The sequence below is a fragment of the Rhamphochromis longiceps genome, linkage group LG2 (genome assembly GCF_057381845.1).
Source record: "Rhamphochromis longiceps isolate RC_006_pf linkage group LG2, R_longiceps_female_GT1.1, whole genome shotgun sequence".
Lineage (NCBI taxonomy): Eukaryota > Metazoa > Chordata > Actinopteri > Cichliformes > Cichlidae > Rhamphochromis > Rhamphochromis longiceps.
Genome location: NC_140558.1, coordinates 28,227,022 through 28,245,010, shown reverse-complemented (window position 1 = coordinate 28,245,010; position 17,989 = coordinate 28,227,022). Strand labels below are relative to the sequence as shown.

Here is a 17,989-nt window from a genome sequence, read left to right as displayed (position 1 = left end):
GAACTGGTTTACCTTTTGTCCTTTATCTATCTGTCCCTTTATGAGTGGGTTTGCAACACTACAAATGCCTCAGAGAAGAAACTACATGAAAGTGCGCACCATTACCATCAAATTGCCTATCTCGTCCAGAAGAGCTGGCTTTTCAACTCAACTTTGAGTGCCTTGGAACACGCTCCAGGACAGTTATAAAACCAGTTACCTTTCATCATCATTAGAAAGTATCGTGATTAGTCATTCTTTTGGGGACAAATAAACCTAAGGCACCTAAGGCCAAGTTGCATACACACATTACAGTGTGTGCCTGTCGTTCATTAGGCAGTACATTTTATGAGTCCTGTTTGTTAGGTATTTTTCCACTGTCATCTCACACTATTGCAAATAATTGGGTGTTATTTAGGACAAGATTGGCTGTGACATGATGTAAAGGACTATTGATATTTTCATGTGATATATTTCCAGGAAATTAGTCTCATGCAAACAAACCCATGCACCAAAACTGAAATGGTTGAGGGTTTTGATGTAGAACTTTTACAAAAGAAGAAATTACCTCATTTTAAATCACCTCTCAAACACGACCCTGCATGAGGTCCAGTAGTAATAATTCAACCACTGTAGAAAATTATATCTGTTGGGCACATTGCATCTGGAATGAAGTAAACATGCACACCAGTTTTGCTGCCTTCTTTACTCTTCATGAGCATGGTCAACAAGACCACAGCTCTTTTTGCTTGATATATACACGAAGACATTTTAAAACCCTGTCTAAGGTTCTTATAAATGCATTGCTCCAATGCCATTCTCCTCACCAGAGCTAACATTAGTAGCTAACTGTGATCCTTGGGGAGGATTTACAACATTTGTCTTGGCAGATGCATGCCCATGTGTTAATATTTACAACTCCTAGCCACGTGACTGTTGTGCATCACTTTCCAGCTAAATGAGGTTTCCAATTACCAAGGATACTGGCTACAGTTAGAGTTTGCCTCTGAGTGTACTCTGTCTCTCCCCAAACAAGGAAAATGCTGTGGTCACTGGGCAAGAAGATGAGATTCTATGACAGAGGGGGAAAAATCTGAATAAAATCAAATCAATAAAACGATTAAATAAGATCTGAAGTGGTACGACAGTTCTTCAGCTCTTTCTCCAAAGAATAATGAACAAACATCGCTTTGTCTGTCTGCTCATACCTAACATGAGGATTAAGTCTCTTCAATCATCTCTCCCCATCTGTCTCTGTATTTTTGACATGCACAAATGTGGCACCACCCCGGAGTCCAAATCCACCTCAGTTCCAAGATCTTCATTTCTGTTTTCTAATGCCAGGGCACATCAGACTGACTAGTTTCCTGTTCAGAGAGTAAACAGTCAGGGAAAATTGTAAGGTTGGAGAGATAAATAACTGAGACTTATACAAAGGAATCGATGACACAGTTTATCAATACTGAAGTGGCGATGTTCTCCCTTCAAAAGAAGACACTGAAGAAATGATTCTGACGATAATAAAGCATGAACTTTTTATTCCATTCTTGTTTTTGAGGACTTGTTTCCTCCAACTTGTGGGAAAGCTATAAATTTCTGCAAATCGTGGGATGTATGCTCAGACACATTTTTGTTTTGAATACAGAATCAGCCTTGTTAACATGTGCATTTATAAGGCCCTGTGTCCATTTAGTTTTGCCAGATGTCCTTGTGTAACACTTTAAATTATCATCAGCCATGCAGACCCAGTTCTCTCTTTGACTGGGGTTGTGACAGTGAAAGTCACATAATGAGTATAATAATAAGCGTGACAGGTATAACAAGTGAGTGTTTTAAATGCTACATGAGTATGGTATTAAATATTGTTGACCTTGCTGCAATTTATTACACATTCAATGAGCTCATTAATGACTTAAACACATTAATGAATTAAGCATGGCTCAGTTTAATAATGACTATCTGGATGATGTCTGGGGAATGCTCTTTGTTCCCAATAAAAATCTCATCAAAAAACTCATACACACTGTGTTATTTATGACAGAACCAACTTTTGAATTTCGATTCACAATGTTCAGCAAAACATGTCTGACTGACACCAGCCGAGATATACCAGCAAGTCACTGGCCTCATTCGTTTCTCTTCATTGGTTACGCAACTTAAATTTGCTTCTTCCTCTGATAAGTGTTGAGCGCTGTGTTTTCTGGCAGCAGAAAAGAGGAACCAGAAGTGAAGGTAATACAGAAAGGACACCTCCCTCTGGTATGGTTTACCAAGCTAAGATTAGCAGTCAATACTTCCTTTCTTACCCTTTAGAAAGAAGAAATGTTCAAGTACTGTTTTCTTTTTGGGAGAAAAGAAATCAATACTACAGTCTCCTTTACCAGGCATAATAAAAAAAAAAAAATAGTGAACATAGTGTCATAGGTAAGATCACACTGTACACTACACTGAACTTTGATATGAGGTGTTATGTATTTAGTAAAAGCAATATGTTGTTTAGTGGTACTACTTTGAGTTGTAAAGTAGAGAACACCAAGTGTGGTGAATGTGCGCATTGATATGCATGTGTCCTTCCACAACATCTTTAATAATGTAAGTTACTTTCCACAAAAAGGTGTTGTTGCTTAAGTGGCTAAGTTATAAGAGAGAACATAACATGAGGGTTAAAGAAAAAAATAAAGGATTGCAGGACTGCAAATGATGACTATCAAAGCAGCAGCTCAACACACCATGTTTTGGCATGAGTGGCTGTACTTACAAGCATGAACACTACTTGTCTGCTTAAAGAAGAAGCTCCGTTTTTTGCAAATTGCATTGCATTTGATCTAGTTTACATTTTCATGAACTGTAAGCCTGCATGGTGAGTCTGTGGGTGATCTTTGCACTAGCTGTAATGTTTCAGCTATCTTATAAAATGCAAAGTGTTCTGTATCCACAGGGTTAAATTTTAAACGACTTTGGTTTATGATACCAGCACGCCAGATACGAATGGTGTAACTGAAAAGATTAAGGACATTTCCACCATTCTGAGCTAATGCTAATTATCTCATTTCTATCTGTACTAGCAGACACTCTGGCCACACTACCGCTCATTATCACAAATTATCATTGGTCTTATCAGCAATTATATTGAAGTAACTCAGTGCATTCACACAGGCAGAAATGGTCAAAAGGACCTGCTGAATTTCACATCAAGGATCAGAATGGGGAAGAAAAGGAGATTTAGGTGACTTTAAACGTGACATTGTTTTTGGTGCCAGATGTGCTCGTCTGACTATTAAAAACACACAACCATCTCTAGGTTTTACAGAGTGTGGTCTGAAAAAGAGAACATATCCAGTGAGTGGCAGTTCTCTGGGCAAAAATGCTTTTTTGATGTCAGAGATCAGAGAAGAATGATCAGCCTGGTTCTAACTTATAAGAGGGCAACAGTAACTCAAGTAAAGAACGGTTACAAACAAGGTATACAGAAGACTATCTCTGAATACATCGCTTGTCAACTTTTGAAGCAGCACACCACAGTAAATGCCACAGCCTACCTGAGCATTGTTGCTGACTGTGGTCATCCCTTTTTGACCAAGTGTACTCATCTTCTGATGGCTGTGCCAGTGACACCTTGAAAAAAAAACCATCCCTGGATCTCAAACCAACAGAGCACCTTTGGGATATGGTGGAGCTGATATAAATGTAGCAACTGAATGATACTGTCATGTTAACATGGACCAGCATCTCTGAGCAAGGTTTCCAACATGTTGTTGAATCTGCGCCATGGAGAATTAAGGAAGTTCTGAGAGGAAAAAACAGATTCCAATGCAATACTATCAACGTGTACCTGATGAACTTGTCGGTGAGCGAATGTTTACACTGAGTGTGTCGGCATGGTAACATTAATGTTTACTGTAAATACTGGTTATCTGTTTGCAACACTTTATAACAATAATCATTAAAAACGTGATAGTTTATTAAACTTCAGCCAGTATTTTTGGACTTTTAACAAACAGTAAAATAATTAATAATGCAAAATAATAATGTTGAAAGTACTGCTTTTATTTTGTGAAATACAAACTATTCACTGTTTGTTTTTTGCGTTGTTGTTTTTTTAAATTTATGATATAGTAATAATGTATCATTTTCAAACTAAGGTAAGACAGCACTACTTTAAGTGCACAGACGTTTCCCTGCTTTCTACTATGCTTGTAAGATTTATCTTCTCCTTTTATCTTTTTCATCATGAACTGGGTCACAGGTACAACTTTTACTGTCCTTGCCTGTGTTTTGACATTTTTACAAAAACATCAAAATTTTTATCAGTTTTGCCCTTAATGTTGGCTGAAACCTCAGTGACAAAATGGTCTGACCTGAATCATTTGACAATGGTGGCCATCAGCTTGTATGTCACTAATAAAGCATCACTTTGAAAACCCCTGTATCTACCACTGTGGTCCAGACTGTCTTTTTTGGGTCAGGCGACTGAAAAAATAAACTCACCAACTTTCTTTTATCTAAATCTGTGTATGTGTTGGAATCTGTGTGTCTGTTATCTAATGCAATCTGCCAAACATTAAACGATGGCACGTGAAGATATGGAATTCTTATTTAAGATTGAGAAGTAAGCCGACAAGGAAATTAAAAAGCAATGTAACCGGTAGTATAAAATTATCAGCAGTGCAGTTGCACTTTATGTTAAAAAATGCAATGAGCGAACTCTCTCTCTACTTCAACCTGTGATTTTGTACAATTGCAGGCCTGGTTTTGTGCCACACAGTCATTACAGTGATAATGGCTCCAAATTAGCTTCATCCTGCAAGCTTGCCCCATCCGTCTTGGGCCTAGATAACAGAGGTTCATCTTTGGGAAGAGCAGATAAGTTACATTTATATCGGTTATATTACCATGCCAGAATAGTTGAAGTGAGACCAGATTTACTGGCTGCTCTACAGTATCCCATGGGGCAATCTTACGAGCACAGAAATGAAGCCATCTGGGAAATGCCAAAAACTGCAGTTCTTCAAGTGGCCACTTGAGATTGGATAATTTGCATGTTTGGAGCCTGGTACACAAGCAGGTTTTTGTTCTTTCTAGCTAAATCCCCCCTCCCGGCCTTAACCTAACTACAGGATGAGATACATGGATTCCAGTACAGGCAGCTGTAGCCGGCAGCTGTCTGGAAAGCTTCACCTCTGCACATCTGAGTCACCAAACTGGACCTTTTGTGCCTTTTGGAAAGGTTAATTGATTGATGTAGTGAATTGCACTAACAACATGTCCAAGAAGCCGGTGTTTAGTGAGTGATGTTCTGTTCTGCAGTTTTGTTTGTATAGTTATGTAGTACTATTTAGCAGGTATCTGTAACTAAGCAGTGCACCTATACAGTCTATGGAGCTGATAACATCGCACTCCATCATCACTTCCAAATTTGGTTACTTCTGGCTGCAATCCAAGATGGGGATGGCTACCAAGCTAAAATTCAGGTTTTAAAATAGGACTTCACAAACCATCTTTTAACATCTTCTATATGCAGTCTGTACAACATCCTCAAAGGCTCTAAGAGGATTTTGGCCTACAATGTTGAGGATATTGTGCATGCTCATGCATATCAGCTGCTCAGTAACGTCTGATTCTTTCTCATGGCTACACTGAGCGAGAAAGTAGCCTGTTTACCTTTATCAGAGCATCGAACATCTAATTTGCCATCGGTAAAGCACAGCTAGCTCTGCAAAAACAATATCAAGATGGCATTCTCACTCAAATTTACTGAATAAACAATGTAAGAAGCTCAAACAGCAAAAGCAGATGTGTTGTGACAACAGCACTTTTTTTTCTTGCATCATATTACTTGAATGCATACAACCTTTACCCGCATGGATTATTCTGACCACACACAGAAAACCGAAAAACCTTTCACCTAGAAACCTAGATTTTTTTGTATTTGATTGCCATGTAATTTTATGTTTTCAGTCACTAGTCTAAGGGATTCACCTGTGCTTTATTGACAAAGGACGGTTATGTAATTCAATATTTTGGTTAGGGCCGATGGTCAGAAAAAGGTTTTTTCCGTTTTTGTTTATGATAGTGTCAAAAACTTTTGCCGCTTTGTATTGTAAAGTGTGCAGTGACAGTGACATCTGCAGCATATTTAGTAGTCAGGAAATCCCCTTAAAGGCAGCAGGAAACAGTAAAACTGATCTTAATCTGTACCAGTGGAGTGAGCTTTAAATTTTTGAATTAAGAAAAAAAAAAAACCAAATCTAGTCCTGTTTTTTTCATTAATTTTATTTAATTGCCAGACAGGAGTGGAAACAGTCCCATATAGGCAAAACTTAGTGACAGTTGATCAATCAGACTCCCTCAGATGCCTTATAGTAATATTCTTCTTGCCGGAAATTAAGTTTTTCAATTAACATTAATGAAAATGTCTGCAATATCAAACAAGGAAAGAAAAGCACTGCAGTGAGCATGCTGCAGTGTCTTTGTGCAGACCCTGTGGGTACATCTGTTTATCAGTTTGTGCATGTGCGTGCGTTTCAGCTCTCAAGAGGAAGGTGTAGTTTTCCCATCAACAATGTAACATGTGTGCATGACGTCTCTGCATGTTTTCTATTATGTCTTCCTATGCAAAATATATTTCAACAGTGTCACCATCCAACAGTAAATACAAGGAAGTAAATACTTTCCCATCATGTGTCTAGCCTCTGTTACTATAGTCAAGCTCTAAACAAATTTTAATGAATAATTTTTCGGCCCATTTAGATTTGTGGAGACTAAACTAAGAGCACATGTCATAAAACAGCATAAATCCAATAAAGAAAGCAAAGCAGCAGAGACGAGACAATGCCGTGTAAAAGCCAAACTCATAACAAGATTGTTCTCCTTATTGGAATCATTGTTATTCTGACCCCCATAGTCATTTTTATTGACTGCTGTTGGCATGCTGTCTTTTGATATGCATATTTCAGCTTTCGGAGATTGGAACGTGAAGATTAAGTTATCTATGAACCAGAGGTGGGACCAAGTCATTGTTTTGCAAGTCTCAAGTAAGTCTCAAGTCTTTATCCTCAAGTCTCAAGTCAAGTCTCAAGTAATGTCAGGCAAGTCAGAGTCGAGTCTCAAGTCACTGGTGTAAAAGTCCGAGTCAAGTCACAAGTCTGAAACTTTGAATTTCAAGTCCTTTTGAGTCTTTAAAAAAAAAAAAATGAAAAAAGAATGTTGCAGTTATGCTAAATGTAAATATTAGACCATGTAATTTTAAAATCTGTGTTTTTCTCAACACATGACAAAATAGTGAACTTAGAAAATAGACACAAATTGTGAAATTGCACCTCTATAAAATGCAGCTCAATTAAACCTAGCTCCAAGAATAATTTTCACCGACAGTTCTGAGATAAGCTGCATGTTATTCTTGGATGCGGTTGTAGGACCGGTGTTGCACAACACCGGCTTTAAAATCGCATGACAAAAATATCATACACATTAAAAAAAAAACTGCATCACCAACGTAGCCTGGACAACATTTGCTAGTTAGATGAAGTCAGCTATCTCATCGTAGCATATTTATATGCATATTTATAATTATACGGTTCTTGGAGTGAGTGCACACACTCATGAAGTTTAGTAACTTCAGGTCACTGCAACAAGCCCAGGTACAGTTTACCGCCGGATGGGTACAGGACCTTGAAATGCACCGTGTAGAACGAAAGACCATCGTACGTATCATAAGTTGACTACCGTGACTACCGTAAATAGTCAACGGTGCAATAGACTCAATACTTGAAATGTGCAATTCACTTGTATTTTTATTTTTATTCCTATTTATTCTATTTATCCCCTTCGTATATTTTATTTATATTGTCTCTGTATTTATATATATGTGTGTGTGTATAACTCTGTAACTTCTGTCGGTGCTGTGCTTTTTTGGAAATCGAATTTCCCAGAGGAACCCACCCGAGGGATTAATAAAGTTCTATCTTATCTCTTATCTCTTAAGTTTACCAGTCTCACAAATTGTCGTCATAAATACACATTCCTTAACCGTTTATTAATAGGACCTTTGAGCTCAACGGTAATTAATTAGTAGTGGAAATAATTTCTGGTACGCGTTACAGAAATGTAGCAGTGACAATAATACTGTATGCTGTAATCGTACTGGGCAATTAGTGATACAAAAAACCTGTTTAATCCTGTGAATAAAAGTATATGTTTTTGTCAATGTACCATAATAACAGAAGCGAAACGCAATATTGTGTCAGGACAATTCACTATTTATGCACAATAAATAAAGGAGCATAGCGCGACAATTTCTGTTCAGCGCCAGACTTGCTTGTAACCTATATCACCAATTATGTTATGAAAATGACGTATTAACTACTAAAAAACACTGACCTTCGTGTAAATGCTTGGAGCAGACTAACCTGTGAGCTGGAGTGTTCTGGGACGTTATATTTGATCTTTGAATGGCTGCAATCCAGGCCATCCGTCGCGTCTTTGTTACTTCGGAAACATGGCTTGAACAATTTCTCTTCAACGACGTAATCCGATAACAACCGATCTCTTTACCCATCGGCTTCCCGTGGCTGTCATGCTATTGCAGTTAATAATACAACGGCTTCTTGACATTTTTGTGTTTCTTTTTATCGCTGTGTGACTGATTTCAATTGAAAGTCTGCGTGCGCTAGTACCTCTTGCCACGAGTTCCCAGAATCCTTTGCGGTTCTACCCCTGAATGACGTCACATTTTCAATCTCTATATAATATGCATGTTAAATTTTATATTTGGGGTGAAATATCAAGTCTTTTCAAGTAAACCGGTTCAAGTCCAATTCAAGTCCCAAGTCATTGGTGTAAAAGTCCAAGTCAAGTCACAAGTCTTAGAACATTTTTTCAAGTCAAGTCTAAAGTCATAAAATTAATGACTCGAGTATGACTCGAGTCCAAGTCATGTGACTCGAGTCCACACCTCTGCTATGAACTGTTTTAGTGCGACATCTTAAATCTGATTAGCAAATCGAATTTAGATTTGATGGATGTTCTTAAAATGAGCAGTTTCAGTACACATAGCACTGTGGCTAATCCACAACAGCTGTGTTTGCATGTCCAAATCTCCCACTACTGCAGCTGGCTTTATCTATTAACACAAGAAGGCTTCAGTCAGGCTGCTGGAGGAGTTTGTGTGGAGTCTGTACAGTATGTTCTCCAGTTTTTTCAAGGCACTGAGCATTCCTCCCAGTAGTGAAAAAAATGCAGGTTTAGGGTTAACTGGTTTGACCTGGAGGTGTGAATATGAGCTTGAGTGGTTGTCTCTGTGACGTGGGATGTGCTTCAGCACCTCATGGCAGAGATAAGAGGGTATGGATGGAATGATGTTGAACGGGTTAAACAGATGTTTGTTTTTTTCCTTAACAGACGAGATTTTATTACACCTTAAATACTCTTTCATTCTTCATATGAATAGTAATCTTTTATGGGCAATCTTTTCTTATCCTTTTCAGTGATTTCATTATTAGTAATGACAGACACGTTACACTAAAGATGTTTTAATTCTATTACAGAGTTTCCCATTCTATTAATGTCATGTTTGTTATGAATATCAGGCTTCTTTTCACACATTTGTCTTTGAATGAAATAAGTGAATTGCCTGGAGTGTGTGGCTATTGTGCAAAGTTATACAGGATATTGCTGTCAAGGCTGGCAGAGTAGGATGCAATGCAGGACTTGGAACAGGAGTAAACTAAAAAGCTGTTTTGTTAAACAAAAACTAATTAAAATAATAAAGCAGGTCAAAAAACAAATAGAAACCAAATCTGCATATAAACACGGATACTATGCTGCCAGGGAGGGAGGATTAACCCAGAGGGAGAATGCAATGAAAACCAGAGGGAAACTTAGGACTAAGAGAGAGAGGAAACAGTTGGGCAAAACAAGACACAGGTGAACAGAATCAAACTAACATGGCAAGGGGAGGGGAGGCAAAACTGAAGACAACACACAAGATGCTGGAATATCAAAATAAAACAGGAAGTTTTACCAGCACTAAGACATATGAACTTGACAGAATTAAAGGAGACAAGGGTTAATACTACAGGTGACACTGAGGAAAAGACGCAGAAACAAGAATAGGACATGAAAGGCAAATAACATAATCAAACAAAAAACAATACAAAATGGAAATACAAAACTTCATTGAAACTTCATTCTGAAAAAGAGCAGATTCCTTTTTTCATTTATCAAGTGTGACCCAGGCTCCATCTGGGCTGTAATTGATTCCAGAAAAGTAGAACACTGAAATAACTTACAGTAGCTTGCAAAAGTATTCGGCCCCCTTGAACTTTTCCACATTTTGTCACATTACAGCCACAAACATGAATCAATTTTATTGGAATTCCACGTGAAAGACCAACACAAAGTGGTGTACACGTGAGAAGTGGAACGAAAATCATACATGATTCCAAACATTTTTTTTTACAAATAAATAACTGAAAAGTGGGGTGTGGGTAATTATTCAGCCCCTTGAGTCAATACTTTGTAGAACCACCTTTTGCTGCAATTACAGCTGCCAGTCGTTTAGGGCAGCGGTCCCTAATCCCCAGGCCACGGACCGGTACATGAGTCATTTGGTACCGGGCCGCGAGAATTGAGGCTCAGGTGTGAAATGTATAGAGATTGAAAATGTGACGTCACTCAGGGGTAAAACCGCAAAGAATTCTGGGAACTTGTGGCAAGAGGTACTAGCGCACGCAGGCTTTCAATTGAAATCAGTTATACAGCGATAAAAAGAAACACAAAAAATGGCAAGAAGCTGTTGTTATTAACTGCAATAGCCGGTCGCATGACAGCCACGGGAAGCCGACGGGTAAAGAGATCGGTTGTTATCGGATTACGTCGTTGAAGAGAAATTGTTCGAGCCATGTTTCCAAAGTAACAAAGAGGCGACTGGATTGCAGCCATTCAAAGACAAAATATAACGTCCCAGAACACTCCAGCTCACAGGTTAGTCTGCTCCAAGCATTTCCACAAAGATCAGTCTGCTGTTGTAGTTAATGCGTCATTTTTCTTAACATAATTGGTGATATAGGTTACAAGCAAGTCTGGCGCTGAACAGAAATTGTCGCGCTATGCTCCTTTGTTTATTGTGCATAAATAGTAAATTGTCCTGACACAATATTGTGTTTCGCTTCTGTTATTACCATGGTACACTGACAAAAACATATACTTTTATTCACAGGATAAAACAGTTGTTTTGTATCACTAATTGCCCAGTACGATTACAGCATACAATATTATTGTCACTGCAACATTTCTGTGATGCGTACCAGAAATTATTTCCACTGCTAATTAATTACCGTTGAGCTCAAAGTTCCCATTAATAAACGGTTAACGAATGTGTATTTATGACGACGATTTGTGAGACTGGTAAACTTATGATACGTACGACGGTCTTTCGTTCTACACGGTGCATTTCAATGTCCTGCACCCATCCGTCGGTAAACTGTACCTGGGCTTGTTGCAGTGACCTGAAGTTACTAAACTTCACGAGTGTATGCACTCACTCCAAGAAGCGTATAATTATAAATATGAGCGTGGTGAAGTTGGGCAGCACGATGACGTATTATGTCCCTCTGTGTGCTCGTAAGGGTCTGACCCTTTCACTCCTTTGATTTTTTCCTCGTATCTTTTCTTTGACTTTTCATCATGTCTCTTTGTACGGACCGGCATTGTTCTACTTCGTTTTGTACATACCTTTTTGGGGGGCAAAGAAAAAGCAAGAATTTATTGGAACCGAAGAATGAACGTTTTGCGGTGCTCCAAATGCTTGCATTTGATGCAGTACTTGGATTGTTTTGCCACGAGTTACCGGCATGCAATGCGCGAAAGTCACGTGGTCTGTCAATCTCTATAGTTTTCAGGGTTTTTATCGGTTTTCAGCGTTATTTTGTTATCGTTTTTATTGTTTACTCTGTTTTGCTTGGCCTTTTCACGTGTGTTATGAACAGTGATGCCGGTAACGCGTTGCTTAGTAACGCGTTACTCCGAATATGACCACTTTTTCAGTAACGACTAATCTAACGCGTTACTATTTCCATAACAGTAGTCAGATTAAAGTTACTTGTCCAAACCACTGTGTGTTACTATTTTTTTAAGCAAAAAGATTTGGTTTCTTCTTTTCGTCTCAGCGGATGACAAACGCATACGTGTCGTGAAACGTCACATAAGCGACAGGTCACGTTTCCCGCTCACAAGCAGCCAGCGACGTAAAAAAGTGTAAACAACAATGGAGGGAGAGAGATGTTCGTTCTTTAGCTGGAAATATGGTCACTATTTTGAGTTTCTGTCAACTAAAGATTTAAATATTAAGGTTCGTTGTACACTCTGTGTTGGCGAAAAAGTGTTATCTACCTTCAAAAACACTACGTCAAACTTAAAGAAACATTTGGAGTCGCAGCACAGCACAGTCAAACTCACAGAGAGAGTCCCACCAAGTGGTCCGAAGCAGAGAGCCGTGACTTCCGCAGAAGGTCCTACACCCCCCAAACAACAAAAGTTGGACTTTGGTGCAAAACCAGTAAGTGATGAAGAATTGAAGAAGTTGGTCGCGCAGTATATTGTAGAAGAAATGCTACCTATAAACACTGTTGACTCGCCCTCGTTTCGTGCCATAATAAAAAAGATCCCTACTTCTGTTAATGCCGAGCTGCCTCACCGAACGACTTTTACTTCTTACTTGGAGAAGGAGTTTACAGAAATGGAGAGAAATTTGAAGGCCACACTGAATGAGATTGACTTTGTTTCAACTACCGCGGATATTTGGACCGCTAACAACAGAAGCTATATGGGAGTAACGCTCCACTGGATCAGTAGAACCACATTAGAGCGTCACAAGGTTGCATTAGCATGTAGGCGAATTCGTGGTAGACACACGTATGATGTCATTGGTACAGAAATCGAAAACATCCACTCCTCTTATGGATTACTCAACAAAGTAGTTGCAACAGTTACTGATAATGGATCCAACTTTGTTAAGGCGTTTCAAGTTTATCATCCTGTCACGGAGTCCGATGATGAGACGGAGGAGGAAGAGTCCAGTCCCAAAGACGATGATGTCACTTTTTCTGATCTGTCAGAAATCCTCTCGGCTGAGAATGAAAATGATGGTCAGCTGTCTCTTCCCCCGCACCGCAGGTGTGCTTCGCACACCATCAACATAATTTGCACACGTGATGTGGAGAAACATTTAACAACCAATGCAGAGAGCAGGGCTGTGTATAGGAGCAGCACAGCAAAATGCACAGCTCTTTGGACCAAATCGAGTAGATCTACACTTGCATCAGAAACAGTGGAAGAAATCAGCAAAAGAAAGCTCCTAATACCAACATCCACAAGGTGGAATTCCTTTTTTGATGCTGTAAAGAGAATTGCAGAAATCCCCATGGGTGAGCTGAATACTCTGTGCACAAAGCTAGGACTGAAGTGCTTCAAAGATCAAGAATACCAGTTCCTGCATGAGTACTGCATGGCCATGAAACCTCTGACTGCAGCACTGGACATTTTACAAGGCGACTGTCCATATGGAACTTTACTACCAACACTTGAAGTTCTAATGCGGAAGACCCAGGCTGTGAAAGATGACCTCTCCAGGATGACTGCAGGCCTTCCAGATGCCATTGTACAGGTACGCTCTATCTTGAAATTAGTCAGATTTTTTGCTTCATACAATTCACAAACATGGAACAGAATATTAATTATCATTGAAAAATAAGATTAAAACAATTAAAATGTTTACAAGTAACCTAAAACAAAATAAATCCATAATACTGATCTCATATTAGGCATGGTTTGCAAATAATTCAATAACATAATAAATTGTAGGCATAAAAATATCAATTATGTTTTTTAGGCTATTCAGACTCGTTTCGCCGGTGTGCTGGATGACAAAGATGCCCTTCTTGCAGCTGCCAGTTGTCCAAAATTCAAACTCCGATGGCTGAGAGATGCAGGAAGGAGGGAGCGAGTAAAACAGCTTCTGACAGCAGAGTGTTGCACCACTGCTCCTCTGGCAAAAAACCCTGCCAGTGTGCCCAGTGCTACTACATCTAGCAGCCAAGGTGAGATGGACTTTTTCACTTTTGAGGCAGAGCCAGAGGAGGAGACCTATTCTGCAGAAAAAGAAGTCATGGACTACCTGATGTCAGGCTACGACCTTCAGATTCTGCATAAATTTTCAAGCATAAAGACAATTTTTTTAAAGTATAACACTCCAACCCCATCAAGTGCTCCTGTGGAGCGACTTTTTAGTCTGGGAGGTTTGGTGCTCACGCCTAAAAGAAATCGACTTTCTGACAAAAGGTTTGAGAAGCTTCTGTTAATGAGGTACAACCACTGGTTTACTCGCTCCACTCTACTGTTTCCCCCATAACATGCGATGACAACATATACTGAAAAAACAGAGAATGGGGAATCCAATTTAAATAACTATTTACAAGTAATTGAATTAAGTTTATCAAAGTCACTTAATAAACTTATTAAAGTTTTCAAGTTGATTAACTTAAAACAATTACCTGCAAGGAAGTAAGGCAATTTAAGTTGGACCTGCAGTCTCTTTTTTTTTTTTTATAAGATTAGTCCAAAGTTACAAAAGCGGACAATAGTGCTTACATGTGGATGGTATAAAAAGTATCTTAAGGGAAGTCAAGAAAGACTCTTTGTTTGTTTGTTTGTTTTTTTATAAAAAGTATTTATGTTAAGTGAAGTAACAAGACTGTCTTTATTTTCATACAAACAAGTATTTCTGTCAGGAAAAAAGTTTTAAGTTCAACTTCAAATGTCAGGAGATATATTGTTGACATTACTGTTAAAATACACTTCCAATAAAGTGAGTATTGGCAAAATCGGTTGATGTTTTTATGTTGAGGCAGTGGGGAGTGTTATTGGCAGCTTCTGAAAGTAACTAATAAAGTAACTAGTAATCTAACTTAGTTACTTTAAAAATAAAGTAACTAAGTTACTTTTGGAAGGAGTAATCAGTAGTCCGTAATATATTACTTTTTCAAAGTAACTGTGGCAACACTGGTTATGAATAAATGTTCTTTTTTTCGGTACCGGTACTAGTTTTATTTTGTTGTATTTATCCGCGACACCTTAAAGGCCGGTCCATGAAAATATTGTCGGGCATAAACTGGTCCGTGGCGCAAAAAAGGTTGGGGACCGCTGGTTTAGGGTCTGTCCCTACCAGCTTTGCACATCTAGAGACTGAAATCTTTGCCCATTCTTCTTTGCAAAACAGCTCCAGCTCAGTCAGATTAGATGGACAGCGTTTGTGAACAGCAGTTTTCAGATCTTGCCACAGATTCTCGATTGGATTTAGATCTGGACTTTGACTGGGCCATTCTAACACATGAGTGATGTGCAGTGTTAGTTTTCCTCCACACATAGCGTTTTGCATTTTGGCCAAAAAGTTCCATTTTGGTCTCATCTGACCAGAGCACCTTCTTCCACATGTTTGCTGTGTCCCCCACATGGCTTGTGGCAAACTGCAAAGAGGACTTCTTATGGTTTTCTGTTAACAATGGCTTTCTTCTTGCCACTCTTCCATAAAGGCCAACTTTGTGCAGTGCACGACTAATAGTTGTCCTATGGACAGATTCCCCCACCTGAGCTGTAGATCTCTGCAGCTCGTCCACAGTCACCATGGGCCTCTTGGCTGCATTTCTGATCTCCTTGTTCGGCCTGTGAGTTTAGGTGGACGGCCTTGTCTTGGTAGGTTCACAGTTGTGCCATACTCCTTCCATTTCTGAATGATCGCTTGAACAGTGCTCCGTGGGATGTTCAAGGCTTGGGAAATCTTTCTGTAGCCTAAGCCTGCTTTAAATTTCTCAATAACTTTATCCCTGACCTGTCTGGAGTTTTCTTTGGACTTCATAAGATAAGATAAGATAACCTTTATTAGTCCCACACGTGGGAAATTTGTTCATGGTGTTGTTGCTCCCAATATTCTCTTAGACAACCTCTGAGGCCGTCACAGAGCAGCTGTATTTGTACTGACATTAGATTACTCACAGGTGCCCTCTATTTAGTCATTAGCACTCATCAGGCAATGTCTATCGGCAACTGACTGCACTCAGACCAAAGGGGGCTGAATAATTACGCACATTCCACTTTGCAGTTATTTATTTGTAAAAAATGTTTGGAATCATGTATGATTTTCATTCCACTTCTCACGTGTACACCACTTTGTATTGGTCTTTCACGTGGAATTCCAATAAAATTGATTCATGCTTGTGGCTGTAATGTGACAAAATGTGGGAAAGTTCAAGGGGGCCGAATACTTTTGCAAGCCACTGTAGTATATTGTGAATTCAAACATAGTGGCAAAACAAAGCACCATGAACTAAATGTTCCTTTCACAAACTGAGGCACGCAAGGCAGACTTCAGATAGGTTTTAGGTTAGTAGGTTTTAGTATCTTGGTGGCATTGTCCCACATGCAGCTTCAAGATTAACTCTGCATGGCTGATCCATAGCTGGACTGGCCATCGGGCATACCGGGCATTTGCCCGGTGGGCCGCTGGCGATTTTTTTGTTTTTATGGGCCGATGGATTTTTTTTTCTTTTTTAGGAAGGGTATATATAATGAAAGGTGTTGGATTGGCCAATTGGTCATGATCGACTCTGGGCTGGACCAATTACAGCCGAGGAGGCCGGATGCACCCTCCCCCTTGTTTAGCAATCACGTGATTTTCGCGCATTGCATGCCGGGAACTCGTGGCAAAACAATCCAAGTACCGTGTCACTACCCGATCCGTACCGGAAACCCGATCCGTACCCCGCATGCGCGAAAGGTTTCGACTTCCGGTCGTAGCATTTTACGATAGTTGCAGGTCAGAGTATCTGTTAAGATGTTAAGAATAACAAGTATATCTTAAAATGTTTGCAATAATGAAGCATTTCAGTACAATGTAGACAAAAACGAAAAATAAAAAGATAGTTACGGATCAGGACTCCCCGATCCTTACTGCGCATGTGTAAAGTCTGACCGTAGAAATCGGGTCTACCCAATCCGTACCGCGCATGTGCAGATGTTTTCTTCTTCTTCTGTTCGTTTAATGGCAGTGTACTCCCCAGTGTACGAGGATACCGCCACCTGCTGACCGAGCGAATAAACCCTATTATAAACTGAATTAGCGTCATTACAAACGTGTGTTAAATCTGATTTAGCGATAGTCGAGTGTGTTTATGCTTGTCTGTGAGGAGAGGATTGTTGGAATAGTGATGATGATGTGCGCTATCACTGTCAATTGTCAGTAAACACTTAATCTGGCTGATGAATCTACACATGAGATATCACAAAGTCTGCATTATTAACTCTGTAATTAGGCGCCATTCTCCTTATTTTACGGCGCTGTTGCTCAATCGGGGGACGCTCTCTGTTGAGGAGAAAAGCATGAATTTCTTTGTATACGGATTATCCATTGTTTAAATGTCGAAAAGGAGGCAGAGCTGTTGAGAAATGCTAGGAGCTAACCGGGCGCTAACCGTATCATTCAAATATATTGAATGTCGCAATGTTGGCAAAGAGAGGAAGTGACGTAAGATTTGCGCATGCGGGGTACCGATCGGGTTTCCGGTACGGATCGGGTAGTGACATACCGCATCAAATGCAAGCATTTGCAGCACCGCAAAATGTTCATTCTCCAGTTCCAATACCTTCTTGTTTTTTCTTTGACGCACAAAAAAGGAATGTACAAAACAAAAGGAGAACAATGCCGGTCCGTACAAAGACAGACTCGCCGAAAAGACAAAGAAAAGATACGAGGAAAAAATCAAAGGAGTGAAAGGGTCAGACCCTTACGAGCACACAGAGGGACAAAAGACGTTAGCGTGCTGCCCAACTTTCACCACGCTCATATTTATAATTATACGGTTCTTGGAGTGAGTGCATACACTCATGAAGTTTAGTAACTTCAGGTCACTGCAACAAGCCCAGGTACAGTTAACCGACGGATGGGTACAGGACCTTGAAA

General features: G+C 39.5%; 1 protein-coding gene across 1 annotated transcript; it reads left to right on the top strand.

Moving 5' to 3' along the window:
- Positions 1–12,139: 12,139 nt before the first annotated feature.
- LOC146677361 (uncharacterized) lies at positions 12,140–14,558 on the top strand. The gene is made up of 2 exons (XM_085381751.1): positions 12,140–13,642; positions 13,868–14,558. The coding sequence occupies exons 1-2, from the start codon at positions 12,245–12,247 to the stop codon at positions 14,384–14,386; spliced, it is 1,917 nt and encodes a 638-aa protein (XP_085237877.1). The 5' UTR covers positions 12,140–12,244; the 3' UTR covers positions 14,387–14,558.
- The last annotated feature ends 3,431 nt before the right edge of the window (positions 14,559–17,989 follow it).